Raw genomic sequence first — 19,042 nt, 5'->3', positions numbered from 1 at the left:
GAAATTTGGAGGGTGACAATGATGGACCGACGACCTCACAAATAACCTCGAATCCGAAGTATGAATTCTCATTTTGCACCGATGAGTGAAATATTCTGTACAAGTCCAAAAGGTTTTTCCACCAGCTTTTTTGTCCACTTTGAATTTGAAGTTGTTGAATATGAGTATGGGGTGTTTGCGACCGGTTTGGAAGTAAACTCCACGAACTAAAAATGAGAACTTTGGAGCTTAATGTTCTTAGAGAATCGAACACCTGCTTGTGAAAATACAGATGTTTCATCAGTCGTTGATGCATACGTACAGGAGTTGTCTCTTTGATCTGGTTTCTACCTAGAGTGCACTGTATAATGCATAAAGATTAACTGTCAGCATACTGGGTATACTCGTTGGTCTGTGCAAAGACTCATTCCCGAAAATATTGAAGACTTCTGTGAAATCTTAATCTCCCAACATGCAAATATTAAGCTGATATCAATTTTCTATATATTCTGCACCTACCTCGAGTTAAGCGAATAGCAGTCGCTAATTTCGATTCTGTAATCGTTGAAAGGTTTGGAAATATACGGCAATTAGTCTTGTTCTACAGCGTGACTAGTAAATTGGATCGTTTACGTAAAAAGTATAAAATGTTAACCAATCGCGTTTATTTCACAATAATCAGAATTGTACAAACCAACATAGAGACCCAAATTTGACGCGCAAGAGGTGCGTGGGATCACGACTTACTCATCTCAAAAATATGGTATTTTATTATTAAGGTAAAAAGTGAACTGGACGTTCATAGATTTTAGTATTACCAATGATGACATGCGTAGCATTATGACTTCTCTATATGACATGCAACTTCAATTGCTGATAATCTATTTCTTATTATTAAATTAAATTTATTTATGGAAGTATGAAGATTTTGCTGCATCATAACATATGCAATGAGCGTAGAACCTTATGGTAGTGAAAACTGCTATATCACTTTTAGTCCACGAGCATTTGCGACAGTCACCGATTTATCATAAGCAGAACGTCCGAAATTCCTCACGTACACGGTCTTCCCAGCTGAAGAGATCCTGGAGACTGATAAACCACGTTGACCACGTGAGAATTTACAATAGTCATCGTTCTATCATAGGTAGGAGGATGGGTATGTTCAAAATTCCTTACATATAGCGTCTTCCCAGCTGAATAAATCCTGGCCTTGCACTTATGGGAAGTTTCCCTGGTACAAGTCCATAAGGTCTTTGCACCAGCACGTGCCTTGAACCGGAACAGATTGTTGTCTTTTATCATAATGGGATGTTTTTGTTTGACTGTGAAACTGATCATTTCTAGAAGAAAAGGTTAGTTAAAGTAGGACTAGGCAAGTTCATTTCGGATAACTTAGGGCACAATTCAGAAAAAAGACTTTTTCAATGAACATAGATCTGTAGGTAAAATTTCCCAGAATAGCTCAAAAAAGCTATGAAATTAAAAAAATATATTTCTTTTGTTATTGCTCAAGCTGGCATCCTTGCGAAAACGTTATATGAACCTACTATGCCAAAAGCTTGTCTTGGTTACCATCAAACGTTGGTTCATGGTTGTGAGGGAGGTTCTTGACGTCCAACATTTTAGAAAACGAATGGATCTTAACTCTACATTTACGTCCCTCTTGAGAGCACACCCATAGCGTTTTACTTCCGCATTTGCATTTAATTCGAAGTTGGTAGTCTTGGTACACCAACATCGGATTTTTCCTTTTGAGGAAAAGCTCCCTAAAAATATTCTTCAAATTAACGGAAGAGTAAAATATCGTTTATAGTGATTGCGGGACTGTGATGAAAGTGGATGATCAAGGTCGGGGACGAAGGATGAATCTCTTCAAGTAAATTATATGATATAAAATTTAGTTTTTCTCCTTTGATGGGAGCTATTCGCCAATCTTTGATACATCGAAAACTGTCAGGAATATTCTCCATAGCTTATGCAAAAGTGATGATTTCGCCACACAGTTGGAGAATCGCGTATTTCGAAACAGTTGCCGTTTCTTCAGTGAAACAAATACTTCCCAAATGGGCACAATTAATACCAAATTACTTTGTATTACTGTTTTATTACACTACACTTTATCGCATAGTCGAACAAATACAAAAATTACTTATAAGTATCATCACGTACTTAATAACATACTAATAATTTGATAATTTGTTGTTCATATTGCTATTCTGTGAAAAGCATCATCTATTTGGTTCCGTAAGAAGACGTAAGCGCAGGGAGTCGCACATTGATGATGACCACCCGTTTTAGTTTAAAATGCTTCAAATGAAACATAAACCATTTTAAAAACAAACCCAGGTGTCAGTCTGAAGTCATATACCATCCTCAAGAAGATGCAATGCTGAGCTAGATGCTGAGTTAGATGGGTCGATTCTTGCCTTTCTGCGTTGAGGGGCATATTTCAACCAATCCATGATTGATTTTTCAACATCCTTTTCTGTAGTGTTTTCTTTCAGTCCCTTGGCGCTCTGGAGAATTGATTCTGAAACAAAACAACAGAAAATTTTGCAAGATGACGAACGTACGATCTGTAAAAAAACGAAGAAAAAGGGTCGTGAGGTAGATACATTGCATGTTTGCAATAATGTATTTTTTTGATATGGTGAAGAATATCTAACTTACCTTTGAGCACCGAAGCCACCTTGTAATCCTTCAGTGGTAACTTGCCCTTTTTCCCAAACCAACTGAATGCAATGGCGATATTCAAATCGAAAATGCGAGACATGGATCTTTGGGTAATTTCCTGCAAGTGGTACCCGCCTATCTGTTTCACATATTCCATCTAAAAATATTGATTTATATGCTACAAGTTCGTTGGGAGGTAAAAAGTCAGTTTCTCCGTAACTTACCAGGCTTAAATATTTCTCTGGATTATCTAAGACTTCCTCCATAGACATCAGTTGATTAAACGAGGTAATGGGAAACGTCAATCCCCATTCGTCCGTTCCTTCTGAAGGTTCTTTCTTCATAGCTTTGCTCATACTCTCCACAAGCAGCATCAACCTCAAGACATCTCGTTGCATTAAATCTAGTTTATTGTTAACTTTTTTTAGCTCAGTCATAACTTTCCCTAAAATTAACGTTCCTCAAAAACAAACTTAAAACGACCCAAAACGATAGGAAATGTGTCTGATGAATGCATGACTAAAGGGTGTCACCATAGAACTAACTAAATCAACGTGGAACGTGTGAAGATAAATATGAACCTGATGAAAACTTTAAAGTTTCTATGAAGAGACCATCAAAAGAAAGATCTCCAAACAGGGACAGGGAAAGGAATGAAGAGGGGAGAAACGCTTGGAGAGGAGCGACCGATTTCCAGATAAGAATCATCTTACATACATGGAATCTTAGTTTGCACACAATTTTGTATTGTTTTAAAAATTTATATTAGTTTGTCGCAAAATAAAACAGTCACCAAATGAGACTTGAGAGCGTCATAACGGCCCTTAAAAGTTCTCTCGTGAGTATGATTTACAGTCTTCATTTGGATGCTTTGGCCGGATGTAGCTAATCGCACTTTACATTTACTCTTGCACTCTTGAGTACACCTCCAAATGCTCCTTTCGTGACTTCGCACTTGAAGCTTAAACTCGTACCCATCGATAATCATTATGGGATGCTTCCGGCCCGCAGTGAAGTATACTTGCACTAAAACAGTTATTCTCAACAACTGTGTTATCACGCACATAAAAATGTTGGAAATCAAACGTGTAGAGTAATACTACGTTTTATTGACACCGCCATAATGCAATCTATCAGTATAACAAATTTTCACATTATGAGAACGTAATCCTTCGTGACTTTGCAGGAACGTTCTCTCATGGCTATGTGCAACCGACTTTATGTTGACCTGCTGCCCAGTTGTGCTAAGTCTTACTTTACATCGATATTTAGCATGCTGAGTACAGGCCCAAACGCTATATTCCTGTTTGCGCAAGTGTAGCTTGTATTCATATCCGTCCATGATAAGTTTTGGGTACTTCCTTCCAAGGGTGAAGTAAACAATACCTAAAAATTGGAGTTGTGAAGATTTGCACTAGTAAAGTTGTAGGAGTAAGGATTGTGGCATAAAAAGGAATCAGAAGGAAAAAGTCTTTTTGTCCTTATTTCGGGATGGTTCGGGTTAAATCAAGTCCGTCTGGTCAGTTTGAGTTACCACCCAAACTAACTTCGACTACTTTAAACTAACCCGGACTGAAGGAATTATTCTATTTGCTAAGATGTCCTCCGACATAAACAATTTTAACTCTATGGGCTTGGAGATTCTCATAAGGGCCCATGAACGTCCTTTCATGCGTGTGCGATATCCTCTTGATGGTGACCAGATTCGAGGTGGTGTGAATCCTCACTTTGCATTTGAATTTTCCATGATTCTTGCACATCCAGACGTTGCTGCTCTCTCTGCGTCTCTGGATTATGTATTCAAAGCCGTCAATGATCAATTTGGGGTGTTTGCGGCCTAGCGCAAAATAGACGATTGCTGTAATAGAGGTTGATTTTTTAGTGATAATTAGGAGGTTACTAGGAAATTGGTTGGACAGAAACATAATTAAGAAAAAAATAAAGAAAGCGTGATATAATTGGGGGAAATAATGAAAACACTAAAGACACATTGTTGTTGCTGTATTGCTAAAACCCGATTCAAAAATTTCGTTTGATACCTAGACTTCACCCTTGCAGGTTAATGGAACCGGCACGGATGTTACGGGTAGTGAAGTTTACTGTAATTAAAATTATGCACCAACTCAAAGACTCGTGGAAGAACCAGAAATATAATTATTAAAGCCGTTTTGAAAAAATCCATTTTTGCATTTTGTGTGCGATCACTAATGGGTCCTTTGATTATCAAAAGTCATTTTTCTTATTGAATTCACTATATTTTACGACTTCAGTGAAACCGGACAGCTAGAGAGGGCCACTCCAGGGGGACCGTGCTGAAGACATCAGTCTGAGGACCATCTCTCCCCAAATTCGAACCATCTTTGTCAAGTATCAACAAAATCTTACGAAAGTGCTAGTTTCGGCACTAGTTGTTCAATATACTATTACCTAACCGTGTCTAATCAGATAGCAGATAGAAAAGTCGACAAATATGTGCTCATATTTATGGTCATGACACGATTGGAAATTCTATGGGAAGGAACATTTTCCTGATCTCCGTTCATATTCAGTTTTACCTTATAGACTGAAAATAATGACAAAATGAGATCTTGACCAATCGAGAGCATAGATCATGGTAGCTGCCCTTAAACGTTCTTTCGTGGCTGTGCGTAGCCCTTGACGATTTGAGGTAAACCTGATTGCCAGTGGTCAGTACTCTGACTTTGCAGGCATGGGAACCCTGTTTGCTGCACATCCAGTGGCTGCTGGTCTCCGTACGCTTGTGCAAAAAATACTCGTACCCATCTATGATCATTTTGGGGTACTTTCTGCCCGAGATAAAGTGGATTTTCGTTAAACCTAAAAAACGTAATAATTTTAACTATTAAGCTGAGACAACTTAATCTTTAAGATATCGAAAGAGTGGATAATTAAAGATGTATTGTCTAAAAACCAACAAAGGACATCAAAATTGCTAACTAATCACTCCAGAAATCGAAGGAGTGATTGTATCGTCCTGGCAGCGTGTCTTTGTAAAAGATGGAGACTTCCTACATGGAAGCATTACCAATGTTCAATAGATTAGTGTCAATGTATGCTCTTAAGTGAGAATGTTGAATGTTCCTAATCAACACATTTATGATGCCTGCAGTGCGCACTCTCAGTTTGCACCTGGTTTTGTCGTTTCACGTGCACGCCCACATGTTGCTGTTTCCATTGCACCGCTGTAGCCTACATGCATAACCTTCAGCAACCATTTTAGGGTACTTTATTCCTTGGATAAAGTAAATGATATCTGAAGTCATGCGCAGATGATAAAATAACTGAAAATATAGAGGGTGATTCCCACTTAATGGGCCAAATTCATCGCACGCACGCACACACAGATTCGGCAGAATTATTGCGATTTGGCTAGATTTGTTTCATACGAACGATAACAACTTTCGCTATACAGGATGTCAAAATTTTCACTTTTTTTCGACCAAATCGAATTATTTTCATAGACAGAATAGTTCCGTCTACTAGGTGGGCACCATCCTGTATGTGATACATACATATTAGCTTATATTAGAAAGTCTTTTTCCCTGCATATACAAAGGAATGCAGGACAGAAACGAAAAAACATTTTTACATTTTACACACAAGAATACTCGAACGTAAGAACAAACCCTGATTTATTCTAGTGAAACATTTATATCACACACATCAAACAGATCGACAAAAAAATCTTAAGAACCTAGTAGGTGCTAGTACTAAGAGTACGACAATATTCAATATTAACACGTTGACTGTGCAAGTTACTGCAATTGCTTTGGAACGTTCTCTCGTGAGTATGACCTATGTCAGACATCTTAATGCGATTGCCCATGGTAAGCAACTTGGATCTACACTTAGACTTTCCGTACTGAGTACATATCCAGTAGGTACTAGTGCTTTTCTTTCGCATCACGCGGTACTCGTACCCATCGGCAATAAGAATTGGGTTCTTCCGGCCCACGGAGAAATATATTGTTACTGAAAGAGATTAGGATTTCAATGAGATGTAGCATTCGTGTCGCTGGGGCGAATAAAATTTTAATTTTTTATACTCCAAGAGGAAAATTTTCGGTGTCTGTCTTGTATTATCTCAGTCAAAGAATAGATTTATTGGGGGAAACGGGGCCTTAGCTGGAATTTTCAATACTCCACACCTTAATCCTTCTTCAAAAATCCCCTTCGAGCTTACTTTATTCAGAAATTTCGCAAGAATCACCAATTTTATTTAATTCATTCGTTCATGCCTGAAGTTTCAGGAAAGATATCAGTTTGTGAAAGAGACGCTGCAATGTGCAAAACTCAGGACACCCACATCAAACAGTCTTCATCACAGGAGTTTGTCGATTCAGAAATCGATGCAATAACCCAAAATGTCCCTGGCCAGGAGAATTAATTCGAAAGTTACGTATACAGGATAACGTCAGTTCAAGTGGAAGCGTGGGGATTATGCAAGTTTAAGGACTACGCAAGGTTTAATATGCCTCCGAGAAGGACCAAGTGATTTACGAGGCTTATTAAACTTTGTGTAGTCTTTCTCAACCTTACAGAATCCCAATACTTCCATTTGAACTTGTAATACTTGTATAGAGCAATATTCAGCAACCTTTCAGTTGGGAGACTCAGTTGAGCCGTAAAAGGTACCAAAAGTTTTCATTTATTGTCAACGAATGCACGATATGTTTCGATGGTAATTGCTCACGAACTAATGTCTGTCACAAGGCGATCAGAAATATGTTCTCTCCAAGTCAAAGATGGATTTTCGTAGCAGAATCCCTCAAATCCCTATCCACACAAGAAATCGACAAAATCATGACAAATGCCGTTGCCCTAGATTCAAAGCTATGGTACTCTCATTTTGAAAAATTCTCAGGAATAACATAAATTATATGTGAATCCCAATTTCTGAGAAATTTCCGATCCTCTAGTTTTACATTTATGAGTATTTGACGTCTCGATGAGCGTTTAAATTCAGTATGCTCCAGTCGATATCTCTTTACAGTTCTATGAGTCAAATACGCAAAGTTAATAATAAGTATTAGAAATTTCATTTATTATCATAAATATTAACACTTGTGGTTAATACACAACTGAAAATATCTGCGAATTCAGTGTCTTATAGTCTCCTTTAAAGGTCTGCACATGAGTGTGCGGAAAGTACTTCACTTGCACTTGCCGCCCAGCAGTTACCAGCCTTACTTTGCATCGATTCTTCACATTCCGAGTGCAAACCCACACGCTACTGGTAGAACTGTTATGGGATAACTTGAACTCAAATCCGTCAATTACCATTAGCGGGTGTTTCTTGCCTGGAGCAAAGTAAACTGTCACTAAAAAAGGGGATTTTATGAAACGAAAATTATGTCGCAGTCCTAAGGAACTTTTGTAAAATGAAAGAAATATCTTAGTAAAAGTTAGTTTAATATTCTCTTACTGGGACAGATACATTAAAATAAAGTTGTTATAAAATAATATAGAATAAAATGCTGATTAGAACGTCACTGCTATGCTAATTTTCCTAAACTCATCGTAATTTCAAAGCCTTGCAAAATTGCAAACGAAACACCTGAGAATGCAAACTGCTATAGTCACCCTTAAAGGTTCTCTGATGATTGTGTGCTACATCCTTCATGGTAATAAGGTGGCCGGTGGTTATAAACCTGGATTTGCATTTGTGCTTATCGCACTGTGTGCAGACCCAGTAGTTGGTGGCCGAGACCTCGTTAAACCGTTTAATCATCCGAAACTCGTATCCATCAACAATGAGGATGGGGTTTTTCCTTCCAGGTGAAAAGTGGACGGTAACTGGAAATAAATAATTATTGAATAGGTAGGCAGGGAAAATGAGCATTTTAGGAGAAAATTATAACTACATTGGAGCAATACAATTTATTTATCGTTGACTATAGTTTGACGGTAATAGCAAATGCTGGAAACAAACGTAATGAATGATCCACGAACTAGGTCCGGATATTGTGGGCTATGGAGGCGATGGAGAACTGATTATAAATAAAGCGACGAAAAATCGAAAACTGACATTTTTAAATTCCTCCATTTTCTTCCACACCGAATACGATAGAATCCTCAGTCAGATATTGCCAACTTATTGCACTATACAAGTGACAAGGTTAGTAAGAAAAGGCTCGTGTAATCTCCTTTGAAGGTGGCGGAATGCGGGTGCGGTACTGCTTTCGCTCGAATCTTTCTACCGATTTTTAACAATCGTACCTTACACTTATGGTCGACCTTTTGAGTGCAAAAACAGCGATTCGGTGTCCTCAGAAAGAGCTCGACCTCGAACTTGTTGAAAGTCATAACAGAGTGCTTTCTGCCGGGAGTGAAATGAACAGTCACTACAATGATTAAGGGGATTTTAGCAAATGAATTCACGGTAACCTGGTGGTCAGACATTGACCTTCTTCGCTGCTATGCATATGGAATTTTAGTGAGTGCACGTAAAAGGCAATTAGAAAGAAATAAAAATTTAAAACACCTAAAAATATCATTTTCAACTTTGGTATTTGTAAAAGTAGGGCTTCATTAAAATTTATCATGGAACTAGTCCTCGAAGAACTCATTCAAATTTGCATGTATGCGCGTAATTTGCGCCCTCCAAAATCGCACAGAACTGCACCCACCCCCGGATCAAGGCGTACTGTTTGCGAATCGACGACGTTAGCCGAACGTTGACGAGGGAAAGGGAAACGGTAGTTTGTTTCTCTCGCTCTCATCAATCGCCCAATTGCTCCTGCTCGTATTCAGTAGGACTCCATGTCCATAGTAGCGAAAAAAATGCTGTATATATATATAACCGATGATCAATAAAAAAACCAGTCAATAGATAGGGAACCGTAAATATAGGTCGCTGAATAGGCCATTAGGTCTCTAGACATATGATGAATGGATTGATTTCAGACATGCCACTGATTTGTCAACAAGGATTGTTTTATGACGCCCCTGCATTTCCTTCCCACACGACGAAATTCAAAATTAGGCACTTTGATTGCATGAATATATTTAAAACACTAAAACGCTACGAACCAAACTGACAAGTATATGAGACGCTAAACATCCTTTGAGCATAAGCTTTCTGATAATTTTTGAAACTGGGGTTATGAGTGTGGGCAACGGATTTGATTTGAATTTTATTTCCCCTCGTTACGACCCTGACTTTGCACTTGTATTTCTGCTGGGAGCAGTGCCGGAGACTACTTTTTTTTTAATGTGAATTATATATATATTTGTACCTATCGATTATCATTATCGGGTGCTTCTTTCAAGGGACGAAACTTACCACAGTGGCTAAAAAAAGTTTAATTAAAAAACGTCGAAAGAGAATTTAAATATCGTGCATGTAAGAAACCTGCATGTGAAAAGTTCGATGAGGGCTTTACAAAAGGCGTTTTGTGTTTGAAAACTATGGACTTTGAGATTAAAGCAAGTTGCGTTATACCATCACGGTTCGGACCCAGATCTCTGTGTCAGAGTTTTGTACATCTGCACTTTTAGCGTCACCTTGTATATGACCTTAACTTTGAGTCACCTTGTATAGAACTTAATCAAGGACACACATGACAATATCTATCGTTTTTAACCGAAGTCAAATACATGTTGAATAGCTGAAGCAATTTATAAACCGTTTATAACAGTTTATACCATATACTTAATATAATATTTAAGACCTTCTAAATTTCTGCCTATACTCCATCGTAACCTCATGCGACCTTAAAGAATTATAATCTCCCTTAAAGGTCGGGTCGTGAGTGTGGCCGAAACTCTTGATTTGCACTAAATTTCCAGTTGCCATTAGACGCACTTTGCAGCGATGTTTGGTGTCCTGGGTGCAACACCAGTTGGACTTTGTATCGCTTCGTAATTGCAATTTGTATTCGAACCCATCGATTATCATTATCGGGTGCTTTCTACCAGCTGAGAAGTGTACAACACCCGGAACTAAAAACATCGTAGTAATGGAATAAAGAATTGTCAATAGTGAATCTAAGCTAAATCTATCACACGCTATTGGAAAAGTTCTCAGATGTGTGTTGAATGTTGAAGCTCTTGGGCTTAAAAGTAGTAGTGAAGCCTCTTGGTGAGTGGTTGTGATAATCTGCCTTTGCCAGTATTTTACAGAAGACTGAAATCTAGACTAGCACTTTAATTGGGACTTTTTGGTGCACATTTACACTGCTAGTCGATGTGTTCAGGACTATTAATTGGTAAAACCGTTTTTTACTTGGAAGCGTTTGCACGCTGTGTCGATCCTGCAAATTGGCGCAAGCAAAACCAGTCCAAAATTTACTTGAAAACGGAGTTAAATTGAAAAATTCAAACCTGAAAACGTGTTCAGAACTTTTTCAAAATTCCACAGAAACGTAATAATTAAAACGTAAATTTTCGTCAAGTACAAAATAATATGAAAACTTTTTGGACAAACAACAAGGAAACACTTTTAATACTACATACACTTTACATTGACAATATTATGAATGTTTATTGTTGAGGTGTCTCTTGAGGTTAGATATGCCTCCTCGAAGACCGAAATTTCGCCCACATAATTTGCACGTGCAAGCTTCCCTAGAAACCTTATCAAAGTATGCCCAGGCCTCGCTTCTTTCCCTTCGAAATGACTCGAATGAGTAACCTAAAAGGACTTTATTTCAGAGGCATTATAAAAATGATTAGTAATTCAATTCTGATACTTACGCGTAGGGTACACGTATGCAGGGTATCTGAACATCGATGGTTCTATGAGATATTGCAAACGCTATTTTTGCAACCATACCACACACCCAATGTCCGTGAAATGAAGGGCGACAGTGAAAATAAATTTTAATGAAAAAATGACTTTTTTTTCCATTCAAAGACATTTAAAATTGGTTTAAATTTGGATTAAAAAAAAACATTTTTGGACGCTGAATTGGCCGACTCAAATGTCCGACTCCAACTGGTGAGTTTGGCAATGATGAGTTGACAACATTACAAATAAATCGTTTACCATAAAAATAGAGCTCTGTTTGTTTCAGGCTGTTGAGGTTCTGATGGTTCACCGATTCTTTTGCATTTTTTCATTCGTTAAAGTTTCACTTCAGCGAAACGTTCAAAATGAATTTTAGGGAATTTTAGATCGGCTGCAAGTATTAGAAGATTTCCACAAAAGCAACTCCAACAATTTTATTACCTTTTAAATACAACAGAATATATCAGCTATTCTTCTAAACATTTAAATCTTCTTATAAGCAACAATCGAGTGCGGATATTAACAATATTCAAAGCAATCCGTTTCTAATTAAGTTTCGTATTTTTTTAATGCCTTCCGAAACTTGAGGTTGTAAACCCAGAACTCTTATAATTCTTTCCACGCAAATTGCAAGTTGAGGTATTTGTGTATATTTTTGTGAGAAAGTTCCACACATCACTCCTTTTTTCCCTCATAGGCTCCACATTTTCCCTAGAAACCATTTGAGTGAATTCGACACTTATTTGCATTGAGACTCATCACCATATGCTTCTGCTGTTTGATAACGACTGTGTTGTAATGAACCGTCTTTGAAAGATTCTCTTGAGGCCACGGGGACAAATTATTGAAAATGCTGGCCCAAAGATAAAGAGAAGTGAAGCGCAGACTGTTTAGTGGCCACGTGTCTATATTGCTGTATAATTAATTACAGTTCCCGTTGTAACACATTAATGAAACAAATTCCCAGACACAAAATTTTTAGCTGAATCAATTTTTTTTCAATCGGAGAATATTATTAAAGTGTTTTCGCCCTTTTAACAATTTGAAAATATTCAAGACACTTGTCGTCTGCGAATAGTAATAAGTTTACGTGGTAGACGGGAAGAAACTAACAAAAAAAGATTGTCCTCGATATTTTTCGGAACATCTCGGAAATTAAAAACAATTTGGCAACGTTGGTTATTTTATCAACTACACCATAATGGTGCACAAAAGCTTCTTCGCACAGACATGCAGATCTATTTAATAACGATAAAACACGGACATAAGAGTCACTTAAATCAATCCTTTCCTAATTAAATTTCGCGTTTCTTCCGATAGGTCTCGAATGGCGTGGACGAGCTCGAGGTGCTTTCGGAAATTCGAGGTTGTGGCTCCGAAACTTTTATAATTTTTTCCGCACAAGTTGCAAGTTGAGAAATTGCTAGAGATTTTCGTGAAGAAGTTCCACACGTCGCTCCTCGTTTTTCCTGATCGGCTCCATTTTTTACCTGGAAGTCATTTTGCTAATGAATAATACTAAGATAAGTCAAATGAAAAGGTTATATACCTGAGATGGAAGAGATTGATTTGCAACTACCTAGCAAGCTATTCCATGCTCTATAAAGCATATCCATAGAACTCTGCCAACAACATATATTCAGTGTTAGGTGAAATTATTCTCGTCTATACTACTGATAGTGGAAAGAAAGAAGCGGAGAGTAAGCCGATCGACACAGAAATGGAAAGTTAAGGATAAATTGTTGCAGAACGTATGAATAGTCGTACTACCCTAAAATACGTTGTATCCTCTATTAACATTGAACCAATAACATTAGTGAAAAAATGATAGAAAGACACAATTATTTATCATCATGTTAACATGTGAGAATCGTTTGCCTAATCAGAGAGTTTTCGTAGACGTTAGTAGAAATATGATATACCCAGACCACCACTACAATGGAAACGAAAGCCAATGTAGGAGTGTCATTCCATTTTGGAGAAAGATGATATTCGGAGATACGGAGATTCCCCAAAAACTTTAAATTCGATTAAACAGAAAATCGATTCTGACTAACCATCATTACATGCCAGCAACTACCAAATCCAAGAAACCTATAATACGAACAATATACTTGTACTTGTGTTCCCGACCAATCTTATAGATCAACAACAATCTTAGTGAAACATATGTTTATAAAACATATTTTCCTAAACCTAAAAGTTCAAGGCAGTTACAAGATTAAAAAGTCTGCACTGAAGACCCTCCAAGTTGGTAGTAGTCAAAGGTCCATGGTTGTGGGCGATATTTCTTACGTAAATGTTATTTCCAGAGGATTTAATCCTAACTTTGCACTTGTATCGGTCACGGGTGCACATCCACAAAGTTCTTGTAGCCGTAGATTCCGCTTTGATCATCTTGAACTCATAATTATTCATGATAAGTTTTGGGTACTTCCGGCCTGGAGCGAAGTAGACTAGTGCTGAAATACGACACGGATACATTACCTTTCCAGGATCAAAAGTGTTTTTACTGAATTTGAAATACAGAGATGTTAAAGCTAATTTAAGTTTGCTTATAGACGCACAAATGTTTAAAAAATAAGTCCGTTGCTGGTATGATCCGTAAATACTGGTTGAGACTTAAGTGCCCTCAAAACCCCCTTAAAGGTGACTGGATAATTGTGGCTCGCATGCACGATAATAAGCCCATTTCTTGATGACTTAAGTTGCTTGCACTTCAATTTATGTTCTTGAGCGCATATTCAAAAGTTTTTATTTGCCTCAGCTCCATGAGGACGCATTCGGAATTCGTACTTATCAAGAACGGCTTTTGGATGTTTCCTTCTGATGCAAAAACAAATTAGCCCTACAGGATTTACATGAAAAAGTTATAAAATACAACCTCTCTGTGTTTTGGAAAAGTCAGGCTAACATGAGGCAAACATCGTTTTTGGTACTAACCGTTCCATTTTATTGGATTGTAAATAGCTCAATACATACACACCAATCTTATCTAAATATGTCTGAATACCTAACGTTGAATACCCTGGAATGTAAATGTTCGCAGCTTCCCTCATGGGTGGGTAGATGCGAGTGTCCGACCGCCTTAACCAATACGTTGTTGCCAGAAGTCAAAAGTCGTACCTTGCAATTAGCTTTGTCAACATGAGTGCACACCCAAAGGGTTCTGGAACTGTTGCCAGGTCTCGGTCTTATTTTAAATTCGTAATTGTCCAATATTATTTTGGGGTGTTTTCTGCCACCGATGAAGTAGACACGCCCTAAAATGTTATTGATGGTACGTATTTAAAATATAGAGATATGGAGGAATTTATTCCCTTTATATAATAATGCCATAGTGGCAAGATGGTTACCAACAAAAAGCCGTTGAAATTCTCACAGGGCTTACTTATTTAACAGGTGCCCTAATGACTCCACTAAAGCTTGGAAAGGAAAATGTCTAAGTCGTAAGGTTTCCAAAGCCGCGCTTCTCCTCTAGGAGGAAGTTCCGATGCTAGAATGGAATAAGATCTCTCTCATACAAAGAGCGAGTTTGTTTGTGGAGGAGAGAATCTGTCTGAAGGAAAAGAGGGGACTTTGAATGGAAGAGGGCTCCTAAGGGCTTAATTGCAGGGCTTCGCCCCCCACGCCTTAGAACTACTATTACTAAGGCCACATCCCGTCAAGATCCAAAAAATACGTGTTTTTCTTTAAGATTTACTAGGTCATTCCACATTGGATGATTGAGCAGCCTAGAATTTAAAGATAGCAGAAATATACGAATTCTTTATTTGTAATTCTAAAATTGCAAAAATCGTATTTATATAACCTGTGTATTACATATGAGTATATTATGTATATCACTCTATATATATAATATACAGGGATATCTTTACACTACGTCTTGAAAAACCTCCCAAGGAATAGGGAAAAACGCAAAAAAAACTCCTGAGAGGTTATTTATCGAGTTATTAAGAAAAATGTGTTTGATAAATTTGGCAACACTGCCAGCGAATAAAAAGCTTCATTATACCATTTTAATTTTAAATTACTGAAGTGGAAATGAATGAAAAATGAACAAAATCTATTCGAAATGTTAATTAAATGCACGTTCAAAATTGTGCCTTTGTGCCTCCAGGCACATTTGAACTTCTTATCCAGTATTTCAGGGATTATTGCTAGTGCTGCTTCCCAAATGAGTCGGATCAGTTGATGGCGACCTTGATCTGGTATTCTGTACGCATGCGCCTTTGATACATTTTTTTTATTACTGTCACTCTGACATTGGAATTGACGTTTTACAGTCAGTAAACGTTAAACGTCCATTCCATGGTTGACAAGTGTATTTTTTTTAGGTGTTTCGATCGGATTTTCAAATTTTTCTAGAAACTACATTTTCAACTTTCCTCCAACTTATGTACACTTGAAGAATAAGGCCTCTAGGGACTCTTTGATATTTTTTCCGTATTCCTTGGACGATCTTTCAAGACGTAGTGCGGAGATACTATATATATAAATATATATAACTCTCACAGAGAGATTGAAATTTATAGATTAAATGTCTCCATGGTATGCTGAATATTAAAAATTTTAGACCCAAGTTCTTCGCAATTCTTTCTGCAAGTTGGATCATGGGTATGGGCAATGTCTTTAATTAGTATATTACATCCACATGATAGTAGTCGCTCTTTGCACTGAGATTTGCTTTGCTGGGTGCGCACCCATAAGGTTTTTGAACTCGCTCGACTGGGCCTGGTTTTGTATTCTAACCACCTATGATGATTATAGGATATTTCAGAACATTCGTAAAGTAGATGCGATCTAGAAATGTAAAGTATTGAGTTGAGAGGAGAATGCAAAAAACCAACCCAAAATAGCAACAATCTGCAATTCAAAGAAAATTAATGAAAATAGCGGAACAACAGTAAAAGAACTGAGACTGACCAACAAAATTCTCAGTTAGGCACAAGTAAGGGTCAATTAAACCGTTCATCTCATAAACAGAAAGATAAGTACGAAATGAATGGAAAACTATTTATTCTCTTCTGTAAACGGGGTCCGTTATCACAAAGACGTAAAAATATCTGCATGTCAATTTCAATCTACATAACATTTGGTCATTATTTTCCTATTGATGCGATACATCCTGGATTCCAATGTAACCAATCTCGAATAAGCGTACGTAGGATGATGATTATGATCTTCTTTGAGCGTTATTCGGTCATCTTCAAATATCTCCAATTTAGCCTTGCAACCAGAAAAGTCTCGTTTGCATCTGTAGCACTGTCTGGAGTTATCAGCTTTTTTAAACTTATACTCGTAATTGTCATATACCAAGTTGAGGTATTTTCTGCCAGGAACGAAGTATATACGACCTAAAGGAACATTAATTTTACTTCTTTATAAGTTTATCAACATATCGAGAGAGAAATGCTGAGAATACAGATTTGAATGTGCGAATTTGACAAATATTCTCCGAATGACTGAGTGAGAAACATTGATTATTTTTCATTCTATCAAATTTCGAGATTTTTTGACTGGAGCGTAAATGACGCTTTAGAACGTAACGCCCTTTGGAGGGCAAAATCTATTATTCCATACGTCAAGACATGGTCCAAATGGGCCATACTCAGCTTAAACTAAATATACTAAATGAGAAATGCAAAGCCATTTCCTAAGAGCTAATACTGAAACATGTGGTAATTACCTCGCCTGAAACAAACGAGCTTTCCCCCGACAGTTTTTTCTACGCAGGCGCAAAATTTAACGTATTGTCAATGCCTGATTTTGTCAAAATGTGAGGTTAATGAATGTTACTGTCACGACTGTTACTTAATTAGGATTATTGTGTAACAATTAATTAATTTAAAAAAAAACGCTTTTTGTACCAGCATTTAACGTTTATTTATTTTATTGTATAAACTGTTTTTCACAATGATAATTAATAATTGATACATAAATATATTGTTTCTGGGCAATAGTGACGAATGTTTTCCAAGGTATACTTATGATAATTCTTATGATAAAGTCGTTTTGCGCTAATCACCCGTCATTTTTACATAAAAAAATCTGCGATTCAATAATGTACCATTATCTTGGTATCCATTCTATAATTTGAATTTTCTACCAACGATTCGATGTTGTATCCATTTGGAAAATTATTGCATCAGGGCGAATGAAGAGGCGTAATTAATCAGCACCAATTGCCTCTTCAAATAAGAGTAATCTCCCTTGAAGGTTGGGGGATGATTATGCTCAGCAGGATATTTAACGGTGAGGGTGTTTCCTAAAGTCATAAGCCTGCATTTGCACTTGAAATTTTCCTTGTTGCAACGCCAAATGCTTTTGGAGCCGGTGGTCACTTTAAATATGAATTCATAGCCTTGAAAGATCATTATAGGGTGCTTTTTGGCATAAGAATAGTAGACCAAGCCTAAAAAATTGTACGATGATTCATGAACCTGGCAGAATGACGGTGATAAATCATTATAAAAATTAAAAAAAACATTCTGACAGTAATTAGAATTTCTGCTCCGATGAACAAAATAAATAAAAAATGTAACATTTACTTATATTTCGTATCGAAACTATTGAAAATGCAGTAGGTTAATTGTAGCTAGATACGCTCAATAATTCATTAACAGTATACCTACGTCAGATATATTTATAAAGTTATTTTCTTCAAGACCAAGTAAGCGAACATCTGGTCAAATTGGCGAATTCACAGTCAGGACCCTCATAAACTATTACGATGATGACATATGTCAGCACCTTGTAAAATTTGAATACCAAAAACAAAATATTTTCTACAAACAATTTCTATAAGTACAACAATAACAATTTGGTTAAAGCTATGCTATTGTCGAAATTTAGAAGCGTATTTAATAAAAACTAATTGGCTCTTCAAGTTGGTGTAATCTCCCTTGAAGGTCGGGGGATGGTTGTGCTGAATATCAGACTTAAAGGTGATGGTATTGCCTGAAGACATAAGTCGGCATTTGCACTGGACCCGATTTTCCCGGTTGCAGCGCCAAATGCTTTTGGACCCGGTGGTTATTTTGAATATGAACTCGTAGCCTTCAAATACCATCATCGGATGCTTCTTGCCATAGGAAAAATATACAAGACCTGAAAGTTTCGAATTTATGTTTTCTCAGAAGAAATGTATATCGAAACAGATTGAAAAACTTTTTTGAAAATACGTAATTTCTTTAATAATATACCTGGGGATAAGAGAAAGTGATTGCAATCTGTGAATTTGAAACTAAATAAAGTTATCTGACCTATTGATTTTTAAACAGGACAACCCGAAGCTTTTGGATGCCATTTTAATTTGAATTGTGCTGATTGTCGTAATAATCTGAAGTAACTTAAGTAACCTGACATCGGCGGAATGATCCAGTCACGAGGAAATTAAGCGATTTTTTTGTAGCAACTACAAACGGCTGAATAACCTCGACTGGCTTCACTGATTTTCTCGTGGAAAATTAGAGTTTTCATAACACCATCACCGTCTTCTAGCAAAAAGTTATAAGATAATTCAAGGCGGGACATATTTAAATCTTGTGGCATTGCAGTCTTCGGCCATGTCGACATGGAGTACGTGTCCCGGCACTTTTAATCTACTTCTCAAAAATCGGAGCTGATGCAAGT

The 19,042-nt window shown here is 37.1% G+C and overlaps 1 protein-coding gene and 3 long non-coding RNA genes across 4 annotated transcripts; all 4 read right to left on the bottom strand.

Moving 5' to 3' along the window:
• Positions 1 to 2,066: 2,066 nt before the first annotated feature.
• LOC136339180 (uncharacterized) lies at positions 2,067 to 3,100 on the bottom strand. The gene is made up of 4 exons (XM_066282203.1): positions 2,880 to 3,100; positions 2,653 to 2,812; positions 2,351 to 2,512; positions 2,067 to 2,289 (listed from the first exon to the last, which is right to left on the bottom strand). Exons 1-4 carry the CDS (start codon positions 3,090 to 3,092, stop codon positions 2,282 to 2,284), a joined length of 543 nt encoding a protein of 180 aa, XP_066138300.1. The 5' UTR covers positions 3,093 to 3,100; the 3' UTR covers positions 2,067 to 2,281.
• A 648-nt stretch (positions 3,101 to 3,748) lies between these two features.
• LOC136339181 (uncharacterized) lies at positions 3,749 to 4,513 on the bottom strand. The gene is made up of 2 exons (XR_010732092.1): positions 4,223 to 4,513; positions 3,749 to 4,041 (listed from the first exon to the last, which is right to left on the bottom strand). It is a non-coding gene; the product is annotated as an uncharacterized lncRNA (long non-coding RNA).
• A 3,558-nt stretch (positions 4,514 to 8,071) lies between these two features.
• On the bottom strand, positions 8,072 to 10,616 carry LOC136339570 (uncharacterized). The gene is made up of 2 exons (XR_010732163.1): positions 10,350 to 10,616; positions 8,072 to 8,472 (listed from the first exon to the last, which is right to left on the bottom strand). It is a non-coding gene; the product is annotated as an uncharacterized lncRNA (long non-coding RNA).
• A 1,524-nt stretch (positions 10,617 to 12,140) lies between these two features.
• On the bottom strand, positions 12,141 to 14,670 carry LOC136339567 (uncharacterized). The gene is made up of 3 exons (XR_010732160.1): positions 14,421 to 14,670; positions 12,957 to 13,869; positions 12,141 to 12,897 (listed from the first exon to the last, which is right to left on the bottom strand). It is a non-coding gene; the product is annotated as an uncharacterized lncRNA (long non-coding RNA).
• Positions 14,671 to 19,042: the final 4,372 nt, after the last annotated feature.

Source organism: Euwallacea fornicatus, chromosome 5 (genome assembly GCF_040115645.1).
Source record: "Euwallacea fornicatus isolate EFF26 chromosome 5, ASM4011564v1, whole genome shotgun sequence".
Taxonomy (NCBI): Eukaryota; Metazoa; Arthropoda; class Insecta; order Coleoptera; family Curculionidae; genus Euwallacea; species Euwallacea fornicatus.
Note: the sequence above shows the minus strand (reverse complement) of the source record. Positions and strands in the feature narration are given on the sequence as shown.

Coding starts and splice junctions, on each gene's coding strand:
- LOC136339180 (XM_066282203.1), bottom strand. CDS start 3,092: ATGACTGAGCTAAAAAAAGTTAACAATAAACTAGATTTAATGCAACGA. Junction 2,813..2,879: donor CAGAGAAATATTTAAGCCTG/GTAAGTTACGGA, acceptor CAATATTTTTAG/ATGGAATATGTGAAACAGAT. Junction 2,513..2,652: donor GGTGGCTTCGGTGCTCAAAG/GTAAGTTAGATA, acceptor GTTTTGTTTCAG/AATCAATTCTCCAGAGCGCC.